General features: G+C 41.8%; 1 protein-coding gene across 1 annotated transcript in view; it reads right to left on the reverse strand.

The window, feature by feature from the left end:
• Nucleotides 1–4,967: 4,967 nt before the first annotated feature.
• Nucleotides 4,968–23,966, reverse strand: part of PNPT1 (polyribonucleotide nucleotidyltransferase 1) — a 40,926-nt gene continuing 21,927 nt past the window's right edge. Inside the window, exons 14-28 of the mRNA XM_044428772.1 lie at nucleotides 22,266–22,336; nucleotides 20,260–20,296; nucleotides 17,404–17,470; nucleotides 17,230–17,319; nucleotides 16,714–16,767; nucleotides 16,040–16,149; nucleotides 15,270–15,341; nucleotides 15,107–15,170; nucleotides 12,988–13,071; nucleotides 12,433–12,516; nucleotides 11,520–11,626; nucleotides 10,705–10,760; nucleotides 9,239–9,317; nucleotides 8,584–8,631; nucleotides 4,968–7,167 (exon numbers count right to left, since the gene is read on the reverse strand). Of these exons, the coding sequence (XP_044284707.1) occupies nucleotides 7,012–7,167; nucleotides 8,584–8,631; nucleotides 9,239–9,317; nucleotides 10,705–10,760; nucleotides 11,520–11,626; nucleotides 12,433–12,516; nucleotides 12,988–13,071; nucleotides 15,107–15,170; nucleotides 15,270–15,341; nucleotides 16,040–16,149; nucleotides 16,714–16,767; nucleotides 17,230–17,319; nucleotides 17,404–17,470; nucleotides 20,260–20,296; nucleotides 22,266–22,336 (1,179 nt within the window). The 3' untranslated portion in view covers nucleotides 4,968–7,011. The remainder of the gene's footprint in view (nucleotides 7,168–8,583; nucleotides 8,632–9,238; nucleotides 9,318–10,704; nucleotides 10,761–11,519; nucleotides 11,627–12,432; nucleotides 12,517–12,987; nucleotides 13,072–15,106; nucleotides 15,171–15,269; nucleotides 15,342–16,039; nucleotides 16,150–16,713; nucleotides 16,768–17,229; nucleotides 17,320–17,403; nucleotides 17,471–20,259; nucleotides 20,297–22,265; nucleotides 22,337–23,966) is intronic.

Consider the following 23,966-nt stretch of genomic DNA (forward strand, 5'->3'; position numbering starts at 1 on the left):
TGAGATTTGCTTCAGAAGAACTAGTAGCAGAGTGATGCAGCATCCACCCTCTTGAACACCCTTATGATTCCCACAGTTCCTGCATTCAGACACCCTTTTAAACCCCTTTTCTTTACAAAGGCTTTTTCTGTGTTGATCTAGCCAGCCACAGAAGACTATGCACTTTGATTGCTGACTAATTGTATTCTGGTTTTATTGATATTTTGTTTGCTGTGTTCATACTTCTATAGAAAGTAGCATATAAATCTTTCAAAGAATATTCATATTCATGATGTCTGAACAGTTGAAATTCTGGGCTGCTAATAGTGGTAAGGATTCCCAGTTAAATCCCTGGAATGCAGAAGATACCAACCAGCTGAAGAGCTACTAAACCTCTGCCTTCTCAAAAATGTGCAAACAGCAGCTGTCTATGAGGAATTTGGCATCCTAAGGAGTTGCTTAGTTTGCCTCTATGCATGGGTTAGTCCTGACTGCAAACATGTAAGATATATTCTGCAATCTTTTTGCACACCATTGGAAGTCCGGTAGCACAGCAGGATTCCAAAGTAACCGTGCATTTTCCTTGCCAAGTGCAGCATGGCACACCTTGCAGCTCACCTTGCAGTAGGAGAGCAATGCCCTACCTGTATGCAACAGGGATGGCAAGTTAGCTTTAAATGCCACTGGACCGCTTTGCTACAATGGAATTACTGTAGTTGTATTTGCTGCTTTTTATTTTTTAAAGTAAGGTGGGGAGCACACGGCACTCCAAAAGCAGCTGAATTGTTACTCCCATCTACCTTAGCGAGCCTAACCAATGAACAGTGATAGGAGCTGTAGTTCTTACAGCTCTTCCAAGGTACGCATCTTGCTCATCCCTGTTTTAAAGCAAAGCAGTTTAAAAGGGGGGAAAGGGAGTGCACAGCCTTCAAAGGAAGAGTGTCTTAAAAATATAGAAAGCAATACATTCATAAATGGCAAGATATCCTCCTGCACTTGAGTTAGCAGTAGAGCCTTCAGTCAAAAACATGTGGGCATATCAGGGAGGGGTTTTGTTACTTGTTGTTATTAACAAACACACAACACTATTCTGTACAGAACTCAAACCTGCAGTAGATGTGGAAACGGGAGCAAAGAATAATGCATAATTGGTACTTTGAAGGAAGACACCTGGATCCCACTCAATAATTGTGGAGTTATTTATCAAAAAGTAGTCTATCAAATCCCTCAGGAAGTACAGTGAGGTGCATGAGAGGAGGGGTCTTAAAAGAGGTAGGGTTATGGTCCTATGGGGCTGTACGAATCAGAGCCTTGAATTTTATTCAGAAAGTGAAGCTAATTGTGATTGAGTTGTGATTGAGAATGAGGGAAGGAAAAGAAGTCATGGTGGGTTTCCCCCTCTGTCCTGCAGTGGTGGGACTCCTACGAAGAGGGTGCTGGTATCAGGGAAGATGGGAGGAAGGAGGAGGCTGGGAGACCCAAAGAAAGGGATTTGTGGGAAGATGCTGAGATGCATGTATACCAATGCCAGGAGCATGGGTAATAAGCAGAAAGAGCTACAGGCAGGCTTTCCTGGGAATAGGAGGGTGTGACCTGGTGGGGATCATGGAAACTTGATGGGATGAAATGTAAACATTGAAGGGTACGACCTGTTTAGAAAGGACAGGAAGGGAAAGAGGGGAGGAGGTATATCATATGTCAGAGAAGGGATAGGTTGCAATGAGATAGAATGCAGTGCAGTTGGGGATCTGGTAGAGGCAGGTTTGGGTGAAACTAAAGGGTTTTGACGGGGAGTGACATGATAGTGGGGGTATGTTATTGCCCTCCAAGTCAACCTGAGACCCTGGATGATGCCCTGACAGACTAGATTTGAGGATAACTTGGAGGAGGGACACAGTAATTATGGGAGATTTCAATCTTCGAGATATTAGTTAGGAGTCTCACTTGGCGATGATGGTCAGGTCCTGTCACTTCCTAGATGCTAGAGGGAAGGTGTTTCCTACAGAGGGTCGAGATGAGCAGGGGTGGGGTGGGGGGGATATCCTTGGTCTTGACCAACAGGGAGAAGCTGATAGATGGGGTGCAGATTAGGGGAGTGATCACTCCATCCTTTGCTTTGAGATCAGGGCAATGGGGATGAGTGACAGGTCAAGTATTAGAATCTGGGACTTCACCAGGGCCAGCTTTGGTTAATTGAAGGCCAAGCTGGGGAAAGTCTCCTCGTTCAGGGCACTGGAAGGCAAGGGAATTGAAGAGGGGTGGATGGCGCTAAAAAGGGAGGTTTTGGGAGGTGCAAGCCTTGACGATGCTGCTAGTTAGCAAAGTGGGGAGGCGAAGGAGAGCATCCTGCGGATGAGAAGTGGTAAGAGGCATTAGGCATAAGAGGGAACTCTGTAGAAAATGGATACTGGGGCAAGCAGAGAAAAGGGTATACCAGGAGGAGGAGGCCTGTTGCAAAGCATTCTTCACAAGGCTAAGGCTGATTATGAGCTGAGACTTGCAAAGAATATCAGGAGCAACAAAAAGGGCTTCTACCAACATATAAATAGCAAGAGGAAGGGGAGACAGGTGGTGGGCCCACTTAATGAGGAGGAAGGGGATTTGATGACTGATGTGAGGGAACAGGCACAGATGCTAAATGACTATTTTGCCTCTGTGTTCTCTCCAAAGTAGGATGGGGGAAATCCACATGGGGATCGGATGAAGCCGGGGATTTAGGGGCACAAATTAAGAGTCACCCCCCTAGAAGTTGAGGAGCTCCTCAGGGTGCCAGGTCCTGATGGGTTACACCTGAGGGTACTTAGGGAGTTGGTGGGGGTACTTTCACATCTGCTGACCTCCATTTTTGAGGCCTTGTGAATGAGTGAGGTTCCAGAGGATTGGAGGGTGGTGTCAGTAGTCGCAATTTTCAAAAAGGGTAGCAGAGGGGACATGTAGAATTACATAGCCTTATGACCATTCTAGGAAAGACAATGGAAAGGCTCATAATAGGAAATACTCTGGAGTCCCTCGATAGGAAAATGAGGCTGGTGGCCATGCAACATGGATTCCATAAAAACAGCTCTTGCCACATGAAACTTGTGGAATTCTATCACAAGGTTTCGAGGTGGCTAGATGGAGGGGATGGGACATAGTGGATGTGGTTTACCTGGATTTCAGCAAGGCCTTTGACAGTGCCGAATGATATTCTGGTTGAGAAATTGAGGAGTTTTGGGACAGACTGATGCACTGTCCGATGGATTAGGGCAGTGGTGGCGAACCTATGGCATGCGTGCCACAGTGGGCACACAGAGCCCTCTCTGTCAGCACACGAGTCAAGTCACCTCAGAATTGCCCCAGCAGCCCAGCACTGGATAACAGCACACGTAGGGGCCATGCGCATGCTCAGAAAGGAACAGTGGCGCCAGCCAATGACATCACGAGCTGCAACTCATTAGCCGCGACTCATCTGAGCTTCCCATGACTGGTCAGTGCACTGCCAAGAATATATATATATTTTCTTGGACTGGCTGTGAGTTGTTTTTTCTAAACTAAAACCTCAGTATTCAGGTTTTATTGCAGTGTTGGTACTTTGTGATAAATAAGTGGGTTTTGGGTTGCAGTTTGGGCACTCGGTCTCTGAAAGGTTTGCCATCACTGGATTAGGGTATAGCTGATGGACCAAAAGCAGAGGGTTGCTATTAGTGGGGAATCGGTGGATGTTGACAAACAGGGCCCCCAGGGCTCAGTCCTGGAACTGATCCTGTTCAATCATTTTCACAGCACTTGTGAAAATGATCTCGAGGTGCTGGTCGACCACAGGCTAAACATGGGACAGCACTGTGACGCGGCAGTCAAGAAGGTGAATGCCACCTTTGGATGCATAGCCAGAAGCATGGCTTCCAGATCAAGAGGTACTACCGCCAGTCTACGACTGTGGTGCACCTGCAGCTGGAGTATCGTGTTCAATTCTGGGCCTCTCATTACAAGAGGGATATAGCAAGGTTGGAATCAGTGCAGTGAAGGGCCACTAGGATGGTGGCTGGTTTACAGGGTAAGCCATGAGGAAAGATTGAGGGAGCTGAGTCTTTTCAGCCTTGTGGAGACTTAGAGGGGACCTGTTAACAAAATACAGGTATGTGAGGGGGTACCATGCAGAAGTGGGTCATGACCCTTTTTCCTCTGCAGTGAAGGGCAGGACTCGTTCCAATGGAGCAAAGCTCAGGGAACCAAGACTCAGGGTGGATGCCAGGAAATGCTTCCTGACAGTTAGGACTGCTAGGGTATGGAATGGGCTTCCATGGGAGGTGGCTGAGGCCCCATTGGTGAGAGTGTTTAAGGATAGGCTAGGCATGCACATGGTAGGCATGTCAGGAATGGAGTTGGCTGGAGCTGCGAGTCAGACTAGATGGCCTAGGAGGCCTCTTCTGACTCACTGTTTCTATGTCACTTCATGTCTATAATTACCCACACTGGGTATAGGTTGCCATGTCATCTGAATCCAGCAGGGCTGGCTTCAAAACTACCCTGAAACTCTAGAATAAGCCATGGGTTGTAGGCTGGTTTAGAAGCGACCCCTGCCACCCATCTCACTGGGCTTGGACAACAAGGCAAACTGCACATGGCACAGGCAATTATGGAAATGAGGCAGCAGGCAGGGGAAGAAACCAGTACGTTTTCTTTGCCTTCTCAATCATGCAAACCCAGCCACAGACTTCACTGACTAAATCCCACTTCCAGTCATAAATAAAACAGTAACAATTATTTGGAATAAATGATAAATCGTAATTTCCCACTATAGCAAATGGCCAAACATATCCTCTTGGATGGCAGCAAAAGTGATCATCTCAAATGATCGCTCTTTCTGTACTTGCGAACATATTTTCTCAAAATAATTGCCATTGTTCTAGAAAGGCTGCTGCTACAAAAACCCTACATACTCGTAGATTTCAGTGCCTATATTTTAAGAATATACATTAGCAAAAAAATAAATGAAAAACAGCAACAAGTGTAGACACAGTATTTTAATAGCTTAAAGTAGCAAAAATATTTTCAAACATGGAAGTGTTCACATTTATATTCTCCCCATCTCCAATGGATTATCTCCATGACCAACTGGGTCCTCCCTGAGAGACATCAGGGATCCAACACCACTGAATTCATTTGTGTTTAGGTTTGTGTTCAATTGGGAACTTTCCTTCTAGTACCTATTAGGTACATTTCAGACGTGAAGACAGCATGAAAACAGGTTCCACTATGATAGAAATTTGGAAGTTTCCATATCCACTGCAGAATAAGCCTGCTTTTCATTTTAAATGCTATTAGAGTCTATTTACTGTAATTAAAACTAATGAACTTAAAAAATTGGTTTCTCAAGATTTAAGGACACAACAGCCATGCTGAATCAGACCAAAGGGCAATCTTGTCCAGCATTCTGTTTACACAGTGACCGACAAGCTGTCTGCAGGGAGCCTGCAAGTAGAATACAATCACAACAGCACCCTCCTTCCCATGTTCCCCAGCAACTGGCATACATGGGCATATTGCCTCTGAAACTGGAGGCAGCATATAGCTCACAGGTCTAGTAACAATTGATAGCCTTATCCTACAACTTATTTCACAGGTCTTCATATTTTAAAGAGACCTTTAAACCTTTATTCTCAATTCAACTGCACTGTATTTTAAGATGTAAAATTTTAGTGCCCAAATCTACTCATATTTCTTAGCTGCACTAAGGTTATTACTTCTACTGAGAAGTGCAGCTCTAAATCCAAAGGTTACATACACATTTCAAAGTGCACTTTTTGTTTCAGAAAGTGGAAGCACAGTGCGTGCAGCATGACTACAAAACATATGAGCCACACCTGCCTTTCACTATGGAATGCAAAGCCCCCAAAATCACCTTTTTAGATCACAAAATGTTCAAGACACCCTAAAGCTCCTTCAGTCTGCAGAGTTATCAAATTACTTCAAACTGGTCAAAAGAAATAAAAGTTACTAAGTTTAAGAACACTGGAAAAATATGTAGTGGTGACCAGGAAAAGGATTCCTCTTTGAGACTGTTTCAGAGGCACTTCTAGAAATACTGATTCCTGAAAAAGAATCCCTACACATTATGCCCCATATATTATTCTGGGGCATAATGTGGCTAGATGAGAATGAGGTGGGTAGATGGAGTCACTGAAGCAGTTGGCATCAGCTTAAGTGGACTCCAGGGGATGGTGGAGGACAGGAAGGCCTGGAGGAATGTTGTCCATGGGGTCCCGACGGGTCGGACACGACTTTGCGACTAACAACAACAACAACGTGTAGGGATAAACCTTGGAATAAAACTATGTTTTTGTCAACATCCTGAGACCTGGTCTCTTTATTCCATTGCGTATTTTGAATGTTCTCCAGTTCTGATTCATCTCCCTCCTACTCCAAATCAGTTCAGAGATACATATTTGCTCAAACGTTTATTTGCAAGTTGAATAGCACAGTTCTCTCCATCTTGTAAGTGCCAGATACCTCTCTCTGCATTAGCTTCCAGCAGAAACACTGCATGTAACATTCCACTAGAAGGGCTTCAAACTCAATCTACTGTACAGAGACTTACATTATGGAGGCTATTTCCTGTCACCAAACATCATGAAGAGAATGAGCTGTTTAAAAAAAACCCAAAACAGCATTCTTGCAAGCAGATCAGCATCCTGAAGAAAACTGCAAGTATGTGCATATCTTCAACAAACCTCTTTAGCGAAAAGGGAAGGCATTGCTGTTTTTTCGTACTGTCAGGGGACAAGCACTTAATTTGCTTAGAAATGTCACGTACATGATTTACAGAAGTGTTGCTGTAGGCCTATGCTTTTCAAAGGGAAAACCCCATAGGGGCAAAAACGTAATGGAAAGTTAACTAGTATACATTAATACCTATATAAAATTTAAAGCATGTTTGTGTGGTGTACAAACCTGCCTGATAAGAACCTGCCATTTCACAACAATTATTCAGTCTCTTTTGAAGAGTCACAGTTCTGGTAAGTCCAGGAAGATTCTGACGGCACTGACAGTTGCTTAAGGTGTGGAACTAGCAGACTCTGGAGCTGCACCTCCCATGACTATACTGCTTTTGTCAGTCAGTGTTTTAACAACAGACGTAGCTGGAGACAGAAGCACTTTCCGTGAAAGTCTCATTCTACCATCAATGGGATCGCGCCCAAAGTATTTCACCTGTTAATAGAAAGAAATGAGAGTGTAATTGCATTTACTGCTGTTGATGTGTTGTGAGCCACTTTAAGCACAATTTTGTGGAAAATCAACATACAAATAAATAGATATTATAAAATTAGAAGAGGAAACAAGATGTTGAGGAAGGTATTTTTAAGTACACATACATCAACATTAACTTTAACACTTAGTTATTTACTTTAACAGAGAGACCGAAACAGGACATCTTGGGAATGACTGAAAGCCCCAAAGGTGCAAGGGCTCCCCTCTCTTTTCCATGAAGAGATGCATTATGCATATGCATGAGGATTCCCCAGTGACAGACGGAGCAGCCATGCAAAACACACAAAGCCTTTGTGAACGCATCAAAGCAGCTGGATCAGGGCCTTGGTGCTTGATCCCACAGTGTCAATTTCACTGCCAAAATGTGTTGACTCCATGATGCTTGTTTAAAGACCAGTGGGGCTGTATGACAGAAGAATATGTGCCCATTGAACAATTTTATTTCACCCCTTTTTGGGTCTTGTCTTGCTGAAATGTTAAACCTGTGTGTGGGCTGCACCCACCTCAGAGTGGGAGTTCACATGAATTCCCCCGTATAAAATAAACATCCTGCACATAGACAATTAAATGTCACAAAGATCATTCTGGCATAAGAAGCTACTTTTTGGTGTGCAGGAGTTTTATTTTGCATAGAGTGGCATTTAGTCATGTGAGGTCTCATGGTCTGTAGTGTGAAGTAGTACAGCCCAGAACCTGGCTTACCATCTTAGGGAAAACATGTCTAAAGGTGAACGTTTAGGCCTATGGGTCAAAAAAGGTAAGAATCAGAAGTGGAAAAGAAAATTGCCGGAAGGCATACAGTTCCACAAACATTGAACTAGTTTAACAGTCCACTGGCATGGATTGCCAGTTGCCCACTACCCTCCTCTTGAGCCCTGTGACAGGCATGCATAAAAGGCTGAAAGAGGGGCATAACCCATGCCTTGGATGCCTCTCCCCAACACCCAGTGAAGGGCAGGGCTTTCTCTCATTTGCATGTAGATGAGGAGAAACAAGAATTTAACCTGCAGCTTTTATGCGCTTTCAGGTGTTTCTTACCTTCTCCAAAGCTGTATATGCATGTTGCTCGACATTTGTTTGCCAGGATACATGGGGGACTTGCTCCTGGCAAGCTAGTGAAAGCAATGTGAGGTCTATATTCTTGTCTCATACAATCCCATCTCATGCTCGCACGCGCACCACAAGAACAGCATATGCACACCAGGAGTCAATGTCACCGTACTGTTCCAATACAAGCCTAACAAAGATGCAGTTTCTGGTGCATGTGGACTGAGCCACATTTTACACAATAAATGCTAACCCCTTTGCAAAACCACTTGGAGGATTTTCATATGTTATAAAAGTTTAAAGGGTTACCTGGATTTCTTGGCCAACTTCAAATCCAAGAGCACTAGGGTGCCTAATCTAGAACAGAATATTCATTCTCAGCATTACGTTTATTTTTGCCATGTATGAATGTTTTTGCCATAATTGAAAAAAACATGTAAGCGTTTGACACAGAATTCATTCCTCTTTGGAATTAATTCCCAAACTTTCCTCCTCCCCTTTCTTTGGTATTAACTACCAATGGCAATGTTCACTAGGGATACAATCCTGTGTGTGTTTAAACAGAAAAAAGGTTTCCATCTTCCAAAATGCCCCAGCCAGCATGCTAGCACCCTAAAATTGCTATCAAGGTCATGTAAAGTCCTTTAGCACAAATCAGTGGATATAAATCTTAGCACAGGTCAGTTCTAAACTTAAGCTGACTCTTCTAATAAGTGCTTCCAATGGTACAAGTACCACTGCTTAGGGCCATATCTGGAAAAGCAGCAATGAGAAGTAACTCATCCCACAAAGTCATTCCAGACCACTTTCCCATGCAGTCCCCCATGTGAGGTACTCTCCAGGGCAAGTTTCCAGGGATGCAGGGAGCTCAGAGGTGAAAGGAGGTGAAATTCCTGTCACATGAGCAGCAACAATGCATTCTGTCCTTAACTACTATTATTTCAATGCAAGGAAAAATAAATACCTTTCTCTGATCCAGCTGAGAGTTGTGTAGTAGAACAGGAGTCATGTTTGGATACAATTTTACCATCACTCCACTATCTCTGCATAAAAAAGATAAAACCTGCATTATTTCAATAGTACTGGCGGGCTCGCATCACATAATAGACTCTTCATTAGGCAAAGGGAAGCCGATCTCCCTCCTTCCTCTATTCGCAATAAGATTAAAGGAGCTCATCTTACCTGACTGAGCAGGCATTTTATTCGTTTTACTTGTTTCCTAACCTCTTCTAACAAACTTTACAGTACTTATCTCACTTAAACCTTCCTGATACAGCTAACATTTTCCACTTCCATAAGTGAGCAGAGAAGGCCCCACACTACTGTTCTGGCTGTATTGTTATGCAGCTCCCTCTTTGTTTGCTTTAAAGGATATAGATGGGTAGGCTTCAGGATCAGGTCAACCCTGAGGTAAGGAATTTATTAGACTAGGGTTGGGACAAGCCCTTTCAGAATCTGTCCCTCTAGCATCCACGGTCTTGCTGTTGCATACAGCCTGGTCCTGCAAAGCAAACTGAGCCAGAAGGAAGTCCATGGACACTGGCAGACCCCCAGTGGAACAACGGGCAAACCTTCCCCGTCAGGCACTGCCACTCAGAAAGCAGCTGTAGGATGGGGCGCTGCGAGCAGCCATACCAGGCAGCATTTCCAGCAACCCACCTTCTTCCCTGCTTGGTACAACCCACAGTAACAGCACCAGATGTGTTAGGGGGCACCGCTCGTGCAGCGCAAGGGGCTCGATTCCTGAGGAGTACCTTAGGAACACTGGGAATGCTCATCAAAACCTTGGACTACGGGCTGCCGCGAAGCAGCATAGAACCTGGAGAGCTGAGCTCCAGGAATCCAATGGACTCCTAGCCGCAAATAGATTCCTTGCACATCCCACCAGAGGAAGAACTCTATTCACAAAAGCTCCCTCTGCCTGATTTTTGGGGATTCCAGCTGCCCTACAGCTCTTTCCAATCGACAGGCTCTCCTATCTCTTGGTGTGGTTGGGGGAGGGGGCTGCAAGGGTTGCCAAGGGAAGGTGGCACTGTGGAAGTGCATTTCCACCTGCACATTCCATCCAGAGTAAATCTGGATCCAATCCAAACTCTATGAAGATCTTCACATAGCTTTCTTCACTGCATTGCTAATTCCACTTCAGATCACAGTCTGTAAGCGGCCACCCTCTTATAAAATAATCCCCTCACAAGTAGACGATCCTAACACATTATGAACACACAAGCTTCAAACCGATCTTTTTAGTTTTTGTAGTCATTATAGCATACACTTAGCTAAGAAATGAACTACTCGCTTACGTACAATCATGCTGAGGAGGTTATTTCTAGGGAATGCACATATGTGACTATTTATGTACAAATAAATAGAACATACAAACAAAAACACAGTCTGCCAAATCTTGATCAGTTTCAGAAGAGTTTTATTTACCTCAGTTCAGTTATTGTTGCTGTATAAATAGCTCCAAATTCCAACTGATAGTCCTGCTATAGGAAAAAAAGAAAGATTAACAGGAAAAAAGGCAAGTATACTGGTAAAGATGCAAAGGAAAATTAGTTTGAAAAGGGGTCTTTGGAGCTCTGTTTTTGCAACACGGACACATTTTAAAGAAGCCTGTAATATGGCATGAGATGAGGCCTCCCATTCAAAGAAAAATGTGAAGTTTTGCACAGAGTCCTTCCATTCACTTACAGTAGGCCTTGCATCCTGGCCAGTGGGATCTGTGATCACAAGCAATGTTTTGCTAGCAGAAACCAAGTTCTGAACTATGAACAAGGAATCCAACTACACTTCTGCTTGAGTAACAGGGCTTAAACCAAAGGGCTTACAGGTACACACAATTATTATGCACCGTATATAAAACCTGATCTGAATGTCACTAGTACCCATTGGTTGTTTAAACAATATGCAGTCATGAATGAGTGAGAATGGGCAAACTTGTTGGCTCTTGGCTGAAATAACAACCCAGAAACACACTACCATGGAGTTGTTGGTTGTGACACCTGAAATCAGAATTTTGGGTTGTTCTGGGAGAGACAACCCAGAATTGTACTCCAGAGTTATTCTGGGGTTACAACTCTAAGCCCCTGGTTGTTTTGCTCCACCTGCCAGCAGGGAAGCAACTGGAAAATGAAAAGAAGATTGTTCTCGCTTCACTTGAAACAACCAAGGGTTTGAATAAGCTCTGTGGTGTTATGATGTGTGAACAAGAACGAAGTCTTGAAGTTGTTAAACCATATCCTTACATCATCTTTGCAGATTTCTGTAATAAATTCTTGTGCTTCATGCAGAGCGGCTGGCGTTGGAGCAAATATGGAAAATGTTTCTTCATCTATTTGGCTAACAGTTACTCCTTTGGAATAAAAATGTGCATATAATTATCATTTCTTTAAAACAACCAAATATGCTGCTTTAACATACTAACTTTTAAGTGTCTTACACTAGTGAAAGAGTTATGCTAGAAAGAAGTATTGCAAACCCAATGCCCCTATTCTCTTCCATACCATCAGGAATCTGGTAAGAAGCTAAGCAGGGTGCGTCTCCTGTCTACAGCAGGAAATCCTCTCTCCATTGCTCACCAAGGTTATGCATGCTGGAAAAGTTTTCCAAGCCCCACATCTTAATCAGACTTTGAACCCGACTATCATGAAGAAACCCAATTTATTCCAAACTAATGCTTCTTTCAGTTATGTTTCCATAGGTTAACACAGCAGAAGAAAATTAGGGAAATGTCAAACAAGGAGGGAAGAATCTGTGGAGGGGGAGCAAATCATCTACTGCGTAATCTATCTGCGAGTAGCCCAGAGCCTCCTTCGCACCAAGACACACCCAAACAGAAACTACTTTTAGAGTGCATTATGAGCAGTATAATACCATACAGGCTTTCATCCGGAAAGTGCCTTGGGATAAGTTTGCTAGATAATGGTGCCTTTATAGTTGCAAAGACTAGGCAGACTCTTCAGGGCTCTAGTACACTCCATTTCCACCACGTGTACTGATCCAAGGATGGCCATAAAAAGCAGGTCAGATGTTAATTCTTCTGTAGTAACCATAAAGGGATGGTGCAGGGGAAGCAATTCACAAATATCTGAACTGGCTCACACTCTGTGGAAATCAGTATAAAGGGGCAAACATATGCATCAAAGCAAAGCACCTTACCAGTTTCGGCTTGAAGTTTCTTTAAGTTATAACCTCCAGGGCCAACAAATCTTCCTCTTCTTGCTAATGGCACCTGAACAGTTTCTGAAATGCAGAGTCACAAGTCACAAGTTTATTGTGGTAATAAGACTGTAGAAGATTTTTTTCCCTTCCCAATGCAATGCGCAAAGCATATTCATCCAGTCTCCTGCCAATGGCTTTCTTCAGGCAAGCAAACCCCTTATTTTTCTGAACAGCTATTTCAAAACTGACCTGGTTTGTTTTCTCTCCATTGTTCTATGTTTTAATCTATATGTTTGATTATGCTTTGAACTGGCAGCCATTGACCCTCTATGCTGATTTATTGCAATATTCCTTCCTCAGAATAAGTTGCATGGAAACACACAAGTTCTAATACATAGATTTTTTTTTGAAAAAAATCACAAACCAATGCAGATATCGGATAGAACAGACTTAGGCCTCAATGGAGGTGAAACCCCCAGACTAAAAATAGACCTATTTGTCTATTCTTTTCTCTAACCCAACCACTCCCTGATTTTATATGTATGTTATTACCTACAAGTGGTCCATTCTCTTTTCTGCTTGCTCTGGGTTTTGCAATGGTTTTGTTCATGATTTGCAAGATCTCTCTCTTTGCCACTATAGAAGGAAAATTTTTCAGTTTGAATATAGAACACACATGTTAACTTTTCCATTTTTAAAAATCCTCTCCGTTTAGTGAGGAAAGCTGCCTCTCTCTTTTGTAAGCTCGTAACATGACTAATCAAGCAAACCTTTTGCACTGCTGCACCACAGCAAGGGTTTCGGGCATTTTTGGGTAGCTGTATTGTTAAATAAAAAGCAGACTTGTTTCCACTCTTATGCTTCATTAGGACATTCAGAACACCAGATCTTGTGTCTGCTTCCCTGTACTATTTCCACTGCTTCTAAAAGCCTTCCATCTCCCCGCAGGTGGAGAATGTTACATTCAAAAGAGCTTAAACCGCTGTGCAACAACAAACTCGTCCATTCGCTTTTGTGCTTTCAGCTTTTGTTGCGATCAACATTTTTGGGATGGTTCTTGGAAAATAAAAACCACAATTATTCAAATGTGTCTCAAGGTAATCGCAGTTTTCCCATACTACCTAAATAATGGCTCTGTACAGAAGAGACAGACCCCCCCTCAAAAGTTACTTCAATGGATTCTTTGCTTAGAATTAGTCACATCTGACTGCACAGAACTATTTACTTAAGACACTGACTGCATTTTCTACAAACAGGCTAGCTAGCAAAAATGATTTCCTAAAAGAAAGGAGAGAGAACCTGCTTTCTTCTTTAGAAATAGAAAGCATGCTGGGTGGCACAGTTCATTGGTTATAAAGAACAGTCTGACTACGAGAAGAAACACAGCTAAGGTTTAGGTTGAAGATCAAAGCAAATCGATTGAAATCTGAATCCATAAAGCTTTCCCCCCCATATGGAGTAAGTTTATAATACTTAATCACCTCTAGTTTTAAGATGATTAATTAGAAGGGATGCAAGTTAAAGGCACATTCAGTTTTTAAGTGTGCTACTGGAATAAGAAAAGAAAAAAGCATTAAAGATGGGATTTCCTATTAATGACAGTAAACTTTATTTTGTACTTCACTGAGACACAAAATTACAGGTTCTCTAAAGTGTATAGTTCAAGACCAATCAATATTGCATATATTTTAGATGGAAGCTCTTTGAATTATGTTACTAATGCGGGGATGCAGCAAACAAGTGAAAAATGGTTCTTGGTCTGATGAGCATACAATTTTTGAATAAAAATTTGAATGTTGTAGTCTTCCTGCAAAACCCTTTGCGTGGCACAAGACCAACAGCGCTCATTGCCCTGAGAACACCATCCTCACAAGGAAGCATGGTAGCGTCTACATGGTGGTGAGACCTTTATGCTTGACCAGAACTGGGAAACTAGATTGAGGGAAAGATGGACTGTGTGAAATACAGGGCAATTCTAGAAGAAAGCCTGTTTCAGACTGTGAGGGACCTAGAACTGGGGTAGAAGTTCTAGCAGGACAATGACCCTAAACACACAGCTAATGTAAATCTGGAGTAGTTTAAGAACAAGAGCTTGAGCATCTTAGAATGGCCCAGTCAAAGTTCAGACCTCAACCTGACTTAAAATCTGTAGGAAGCCTTCAAAGTTGCTATTTACCAACAGTCCCCATCCAACTTGACAAAGCTGGAACAGTTTGTCAGGAAGGACGGGCTCACACTGCAGGATCCTGGTAAGCAAAGCTAATGGAGGTTTACCCAGGAATTGCTGCCAAAGGTGCTTCTCCCAAATACTGGCTTGGTGGGGGTGGGACTTATGCAAATAACAAGTACCAGTTTGTTTTCTTTTTCTTAACTTCTGGGCCATGTTAAAATAATTCACACCTTCACAGTGTTGCATAACGTGTGTGCATCAAAAGGGAACCATATCAATTAAATCCATTTCAATTCTAGGTTGTAGCACAATATTTAGAAAAGTCACAAGGGGCAAATACTTCTGCTAAGCACTGTAGAATAGAAAGATAAGCCTAGAGGAAGACAATAAATTGGACATTGATATAGTAAGGTGGACCCAGTCCCATCTTCTTCATGGAACAATTTTAAAAACACACAGAAATAAGCCAAAAACTGAATCCTGTGGGGGCAGCGCAGTTACCTGTGGCTTGCTGAATAGCTTCCATTACAATTTTAAGAGGTATTCCTGGGAGCTTGATATCAGCCTAATAGTGTAGAAATAGAAAACTTAATATCATTTAACTATACCAACAATATAATTTGGGAACAGAGATTTTGGGTAATTAAGAGTTTGAATAAGATACCTGTAACGCAGTTATTCCTTTACTTGTTCCAGCCATTTTGAAGTCCATATCACCGTAATAATCTTCTATTCCCTTGCAGAAGAATAAGTACATTATAAGTATCTTCCAGGTGTGCAATCCAAAATGCCTTACATACAGGTACTGAACATATTATGATGATAAATTGCTCTATTGCAATCAGTGGATTCATTTTGTTATAATTGCTGCAACAACATTACACTGCAGGGACCTCTTTCAGCAGCCCCAAACTAGTTTCACAGTCTCTTTGGAAACAAAGTTATTTTTTAGTATAGCTAGTTTTGAATAAATTGACAATAAAAGTCTAAGGACACCATCCTATGAAAGTTTCAGTCTAAATATCTAAGAATGCAGCCCAAGTGGATTTTAAACCAACCAAACTGCCGCAAATCCTGTTAGAGACCACTTAGCCTAAACAAATACAGCTCCCCAAATTTCATAGTACACCACGATAGTCATATAAACATGCAGTCCAATGTTGTGGTTAATTCAAGCTTTGACGGTGTGCAAAATTTGCAGATTTTGACCAGTCAATATGCACAGACAAAGACACTTCAAACAGGGACATCCGATTCAAAGCCTGTTGTAGCCCCATGTTGCTGCTGTGAATTTGCGCACAACAAAGTGGAGTTCATACAATAAAATGTGAGCCCTTCTTAGTGTTCAAATTTATTGGTGATGGGAATGTTTAAGCATGTCAGATTTTAGTGTACATTTTAACAGTCTGACAATAGACTCAACTGGGAACTTACCAGAATGTCTGTTAGCAAGCGATAATCCTCAATTTCACTATTTTTTTCAGAATTAGTCCTGGTAACTAAACCTACAGCAACACCTGCTACAGCAGATGATATTGGGACTCCTAATATGAAAAAGAAATACATATTGCTGAGTTATGTTACTACTGCCAGTGAAGGGCAGTGCTAGACATCCATTTCTTTCATTTGGAGCCCCAAATTTCTGGAAGGCCGTCTGCCGCACTACACGGTTGCCCAGAAGACTTGCTGAAATAAATGTATTGGCACCCTGATTATTTCTGTTGCATTTGATTCCCTTTGAATTAGCTGGTGTTTTTCCCACATGTGCTTCTCTCTCTGGTGCCCCCTGCCTTGAATCTTTTCACTAGAGGGTTTTCCCCCTGAAATCAAATACCCACTCATTCCTTGTATGCAACATACTATTTTGCAAATAGGAGTGTCCTTAGGCGACAGGGTTCTTTAAAGCCCACACATGCATGCATGGATCTGCACTCACACTTTAGAGCAAAAGCAAATTACCGTTTTCTAACAAGTGCTTTTTTTGTCTTTGTGCCTGAGTCCCACACCTTTGCAATATCTTCCAGCACCCCTGCTTCTGATGACATTGTTCTAGACTCCTTTATGTATAAGCACATCCAAAATACATTTTGTCACTGTGAACTGCATACCTGCATCCATCAATGCTAAACTCCCACCACAAGCAGAAGCCATTGAGGATGATCCTAGAGACAGAAATGGTAAGTAACAGTAATATTTTTAAAAAACATTCAGCATCTTTTAAAAACTAATCAACACACAAATATGTTTTCCATCGATACACAGAAATTTACAACTATTTCTTATCTTTCAGTTTGTAACACTCCAGAATACAGGTTCGCCCCTTCCTAGATCCAAGTGATACCCCATTGCCCCCTAAATTTGACACACTGCAAATACATCAATAACGTTTCTGCAACATTAAAGGAACTGGAGACTTTTTCTCTAATGGCAAAGAAAAGATCAGGTGGCCCTTAAGGAAAGCTACAAACCCCATTCTGACTCTCCCTAACTTTAGCCATATTATACCCTCCTTTAGCCTCCTTCTGATACCCTACTCCAATAATTATACTACGACAGATTTCCAAGGGTTACAAGCCAAATTTCATTCAAATTCCAGATCTCAGCAAGAATTAAAAGTCAATTACCATTGGATTCTAATACTTCTGAAGTAACTCTTATTGTGAACGGGAATTCACTGGGAATAACTGGCTTCAAAGCTTTCTCTGCAAGTGCACCTACAAGACGTAAGAAATATGTCATGAATATGAAGAGTATACCAGTTTTAGTATAAAAAATCAACTTCTTCAACTTTTACTCACCATGACCAAGTTCTCTTCTATTCATCCCTGAAATTTTGCCAATCTCATTAGTTGCATAAGGAGGGAACTGCAGAGTTACGTCCATATATGAAAAGGTGGTAGGGAAAAAAATGTAACATGTTCTTTTAGGATTCAATTTTAAGGCAAAGCCCCATGAAATTCACCCCAAAATATAAATATATATGTAGACTCTGAAACACAACGTTGCTTGCAGATAGATGTGCAACCTTTTGGAATTTTAAAAAAAGCATTTAAAATGGCTCATTTCCATGTGAATCATGAAAAATCTGGCATTTTGAAAGAAACACATAGTCCAAACCTATGCATAGTGATGCACATCTAAATCTACCCAAATCGATGAACTCAGGCTTCTCTGACTTCATATGGGATCAGGCTGAAAATTAACCGTGTAATTAAGTAACAACAGACATCTTTCAATTAAAATATTTTCCATAAATAAATGCTATGAACATGTACTGTGCCACATTGTACAAGTGGGGAGCTTGCATTAATGACTAATTTTAAAGTTTAGGGTGCAAATCTAGTGAGGCTGCCCATAACCCCCTGAACTTGATTATGGGCATCCTATGCAGGATAGGAAAAGTCCGGATTCAAAGGATGCCTGTGTGCCTCCTTTCTTGCAAAACCGATTTTGGCTAAGTGTGGTACCCTGGAGCACAAGGAAGGCTGAGACACCTCAGGATACTTCGCATCATGCTGGTACTTGTCTGCTCCTGTCCCTGCCCACTCCCTCAGGAAAGCCCATTCAACCAACCCCAGAGATGAGGCTGGTGTGGTTCTTCTCACACCAGCTTGCAAGGGGAAACTTGAGTTTCAGCTCTCATCTTGGAGCAAATTTCCAAGCTTGGAGCTACAACAGGAGGTCCTTCTATGAGAGCCACCCCTCAGGGAGGCAAGAGAGGTGGCAACTCGGTGAAGGGCTTTTCCACGGCTGCTCCCTATCTTTGGAATTCCCTCTCTAGGGAAATTCGCCTGGCGCTATCTTTATTTTCCTTTCAGCACCAGGTGAAGATGTATCTTTTTAGAAAATTTTTAATGCTTAGCCCCCGAATGTTGCGGCCCTTTTTATACTGCTATTATGGATGTTTTAATGTGTTAATGTTTTAATAGGCTTTTAATGTGTTTTATTATATTTTAATATGTTTAATGTATTGTAAGCTGCCTAGGAAGGCCTTGGCAGTTATAGGCGGCCTATAAATGTTTGTATAAACAAACAAAAAACAAACACTGATCAATTATTTGGCCTTCAAGATGCTGTTGACCAGCCACAAGCCTACATTGTGAGAAGACATTTCATGATTGCCAGTTTCTATTTCAAGGCATGCTAGATGAATTTCTTTTGAAATCATAACTGAGAACTCCCACATTTTAACACGTGTGCTGGAACTGTGCAGACACCTTGACGAAGAAATTTAATAATCTTTCATGATCATTACTGTAACTTCTTTTCTGAGAAGACTAATAAATATCAAAGGCACTATAATTTTCTTAAAATTTTGTTGGGAACAATTAAGGCTGATTCACAAATAAGCCTCTTTATGAGAAGACCTGTGAATCCAGGCATTCCTGCACAAGATTTCAAATGGGACAGGTTACCTCACCAATCTAACACCTTGTACTGGAAAATATAAGTTGTGCCTGAAGAGCACTTATGCCTGACCTGGATTCATCTCGTGCATTTATCCCTGAAATTTTGCTAATTGCATCTAGAAGGCATTCACACCACTCACAATTTTCTTCCCTGGAAGTCTCCCTGTCCATCTAGCAGTAACTAACTTTCCCTGAGCAAAAGAGGAATTCTCTCTTCGACTCAACCCAACCCATCAGGTGGAGGCGGAGACCCTCCACTGGTTCAGGAACTTCAGCTTGTACAAAATATTTAATTTCTATCCTGCCTTTTTTCTTTTTTCAAAAAGAATACAAAACAGCTTACATTGTTCACTTCCTGCTGCTCTCAATCTTATCCCTACAATGGCACCCCTGTGAGGTGGGTTGGGCCAAGAGTAACTGCCTGACCCAAGGTCACCCAGTTGGCTCCATGGCTGAGCAGGGACTAGAACCCAGATCACCCAGGTTTCAGACACAACAGCCTTAACCATTACAGCCACTTGGCTGATCTGATTTTCTTTTAGGGGTTTCAAACCACAGCTTTTTTTATTTCTGCCTATAACTGAGCCTGGATTTTATTGGATGCCATCATGTACATGGTGGAATTCCAGCTCGCTGGAATGGTTAACTCTCATGCTGTTACTGATCTCAAGCTAGCTTTTGCTGGCTTTAAATTTTTTGTACTACTTAGGTTGAGTTTTCCCCTAGAAGGGCCTTATACATAAATAAGCAAATAATACATTTTCTGTGTAGGAAAGCAGGTGCCACAGAAGAAGGAAACCCAGCTGGTTTAGGGTCCATCAGCAGTAGTATCAACCTCCTCTTGCCAAAGATGTCTGTGAAGCCAAGGGGTGAAGAGCAGGCTTTATTTATAGCTCTTTTATTAGCTGCTTTTCTTTCTTTTGTTTAAATACCAAAGCAGCATACGGTTTCAAAATCACAAATCAATTAAAAGCAATCTCAATAGAATCAACTCATTCAATACAACCTGTTGCAACACAGATGAAATTTGGCATTTCATCATTCAAACAGCCTAAGGCCTCAAAGAACCCTGCTTGCTTCCTTTAGGTCTCAGGAAAAGATGTCTGATATGAAAAAGTCTCATCCCCCGCCCCCCCACCAATAAAAAGGGCAATGTGTGAGTCAGTCCTAAATTTATAGCGATGATCTCTAATGATTAAACACATTAAACTACTAAATCTAGAGAAACAAGGAAAACAGTCATACCTCATAATGGAGCATGAAGTTTTTCTCTTTTATTCCACTAAAAATAGACGTAAATGTTATACAGAGAGCTGCACATGATTTAATGCATCCATGAACTGCTTAAATACAGTTCTGTCTCCTGTCTTGAGGAACATGCAGAGCATGCACTTGAAGCTCTGGGAGGCTGGACTTGGGCGCATTGCTCCCAGGCTGTACACCCCTATCAGTTTCTTGAAAACATCAGAGGACCCCCCACTTAAAGTGCCTCTGGTCATATTGCTAATCAGCTCAGAAACCAAGCAAGGACATTTCCATACTAACCAAATATTAAGGGACTCTTGAATCAAGCAGGCCTGCCTTCCCTGACAGGGCTGAAATAGGAATCTGAGGATACAACCTGCCTTTACATTGTTAACACTAAGTAGGTCCAAACCTTGTTTGGGTTCCTGTGTAACTTTTTGTATGGAAGAATAGATTTTATATAAACATCCATATTGCACACATAAATACACTCTCAATGTTTACAAAATACCCTAGTTGGTATTTGTTTTTTATCCAATTATGTATGAATATCAGCAAAAACATATTACATATGCCTTTTGTATTGAAGAACATTTGAAATAGTTGTTAGATGGCAAGTTACCAGTCACAGGTCCAGTTTGCACATAATACAAAATGATTCAGAAGTACACACATGAGCTGGAATGAGTCCACTCCCCTCTCCTCCTCCCGGTGAGGCTGAGAGCACTATGCTAGTGTTTAGTTTAGTTTTCGCATCATCTTGCTAAAGTGCTGTATTTGAACCTGAAATCATGGTTCATAACAAACTGTGGCTAGCTGAACAAGCCACTTTCATAACCTACATTTGAATTTTAACAATTCACCAAAAATACTGGCTATAACAAACTACAATGTGAGCTCGTTCCTTCACACATGTGGGTAAACGAGGTAGGAAGCAGCATCTTTATGTGACATCCATATGAAGGGTTATGATTAACAAGACAGGGTTGTTAGTCAACAACTAACACTAATTTCAAGCTAGTTTAAAATGGTGGTTTGTTAGGGCACACTGGTTCATGCTTCGCATGAAGCTACCCTGTCCTAGTTGCATGACACAAGAAGTAAAGCAGGCACAGGCTGTGTTTAATGGCAGGCAGCTTATTCACACTGCCATTTATTAAGCCACAACTCTGATTTATTATTATTAGCTGTCAATGAGGCCATGATTTGAAGCTGGCTTGGTCTGAAAAAGTTATTAACCACAATTGTGATTCATCTACAATGCTAACTCCAGATGAATGTGAAACTAAACAATGCTGATTCCTCCAGCCATGAGGGAGGCGGAGAAGTGGGCAATGCAGAAGCTTCGCTCAGGCTTCTTCCATCTTTTACACATTTCACTTGCTTAACCCTGTGTATTATATACAAACAGGTCTCTTCTTTAAGGAAAATTCGTTTTAATGTTTTGTTCTCACTCTTTTCTATAGAAATATACACAAAATCAAAACAGTGACCTGAGCTTTCAGCCCCTTCAATTAAAGTTTGCCCTCATCTGTTAAAACCAGTGCTGTAGATTTATTAACTAACAAATTAGTTGTACTAAGTTACAGTTCTACAAAAGAAAGCTGCGCTTTCATCCTTTTGAAAACTTTAACTATACATTAGTTTAGCTCCAGAACACTGCAATACTATTATTATTTTGTAAATAACATGATCAGTCTATCTGAAGACAGTGTGTGCATTTTACATAACAGTTGAGGAAGTATGGCTCCAAAGCACCAGTGGTTTCAATGGAATATAGAAAGCTGCTTTATATTATTATGTATTCTTTTAGCTGACAGGTTGTGAGTCATGTGATGCCATGTTCCACATGCCAAATATGTGCTCTAACCACAGAACTAAATGGCCTGTCCCTCATTTCCATGAGGAGGATGAATAGAAGAACCTAAGAAGACACATGGCACGACTGGGGCTGAAACCACGATATGGACTGTGGGGTTGAAAGGAGAAGGGATGCAAGCATATACCTGATAGCTGTTGTGATCAGATCAGATTTTACACTCGATTCCAAAGAATCAAAGGTAACTGTACAGAGGACCTAGAGCGACAACAAAAGAAAAGGTATACAAAAATATTTTTGAAGGCAGATAAAGTTCTTTATAAATAAAGATGACGTTAATTGAAAGGACAAACTTCAAAACCCAATCAAGTTGCATTGCCCTGTGCATAAAGATACTGATTTTAAGGAGGACTTGGGAACAATCGGTGCGTACATTGTTTATCTTGGGTTTCAGAAGAACAACTTCAAGCTTTATCCTGAGTTCCCTTATTTTGCTTAAACTGCTCCACCTCTTTTTCACTGATAATGCACTGATGCAGATGCCGTATTTGCTATGAGGCCAGAATCTCTCTGGGAGAAAAGTAACCCGGAGGGATCTGGCCAGCAAATCAGCTCTGACAGATAAAAGTCAGTCCTCCCTGCCCCCTGATCCACTGGACAGGCCACTGAGGCTGTTCCAAGTATTATGTCAACATTTTATATATTAAAAGAAACTGCAGTCAAGTTTGTACACAGTTCTTCTAACAGATTTTCAGAAAGGGTACAAAAAGGATGTTTACCACCCTCCAATTTAAACAGAGCAGCAGGTCTGAGTCACAGAAGCTGCTATTTTAAGCAATTCGCCCACACGGACCTTTTCATTCACTGACATGCACATCCTGCACACACAGTGCCGCTTTTAATAGTGATGCAGAACATATGTACACTCTAATTTTATAAGCACACTCAGAGCAAGTTGGGAATGAGTTTGCTTCTCTGCAGAGAAGTAGCCAAGTTTACTTCAACCCTTTGGCAATAGTTTAGCACAGAAAACAGGATGCATACTAGCGTATTTAGGGCTATTTCAGAAGTGTCATCTTAATTTGTGACCAATAACATATCCTCAACCTAAAGCATTTGCTTACATTAGAAGACCATTGTTTTTTGCCACTTAGTATACCAAACATCTCAGTAGGACAGCACTTCATCTCTATGGAGCTTTCACAAACCCAGGTTTAGTTTTCAGTCTCCCAGTAGGAAGAATCTCTACTCCTCAAAGTCTTTATTTATTTAAACATCTTTCTAGGTTGCTTTCAGGATAGGAGCTCTGCTGGGGCAGCTTATCACCATAAAATTCATTACAATAAGAAACTGATAAACCAGCCACTAATATACCAGAGATTAGTCCTGCCTAAGGAAAAGTTGTGCTCTTCCTCAGCCAACTCCCTCCTTATTCCCTCCTACAACACCAGAACCGGCAGCAGAGCAGTGGGACTTCTTCACCAGATGCCTGAGTATCTTCCCAACAAAGTTCTCCACTACTCCAGATCAGCTCCCACAGCCTCAAGAAAACACACTTGGGGAACAATCATATGCAAATTTGGACAGGAAAAACGCCTACGACTCCTGCCATGGGAGTTGTAGGCCATTTTAGCTTTCTAAGCTTGCACAGGATTGTGCCTTAAGGAAAACAGCAGTGTGGCAGGACAACTCCAAGCACTCTTGGATGAAACTGATTATCTGGATCCTTTTCAGTCCAGCTTCAGACCTGGGTACAGTACTGAATCTGCCTTGGTCGCCCTGTACGATGACCTGCGCAGGGAGAAGGACAGGGGGAGTGCGTCCCTGTTGGTTCTTCTGGACCTCTCGGCGGCTTTCGATACCATCGACCATGGTATCCTTCTGGATC

The sequence above is a fragment of the Varanus komodoensis genome, unplaced genomic scaffold, assembly GCF_004798865.1.
Source record: "Varanus komodoensis strain SLA01 unplaced genomic scaffold, ASM479886v1 scaffold2, whole genome shotgun sequence".
Lineage (NCBI taxonomy): Eukaryota > Metazoa > Chordata > Lepidosauria > Squamata > Varanidae > Varanus > Varanus komodoensis.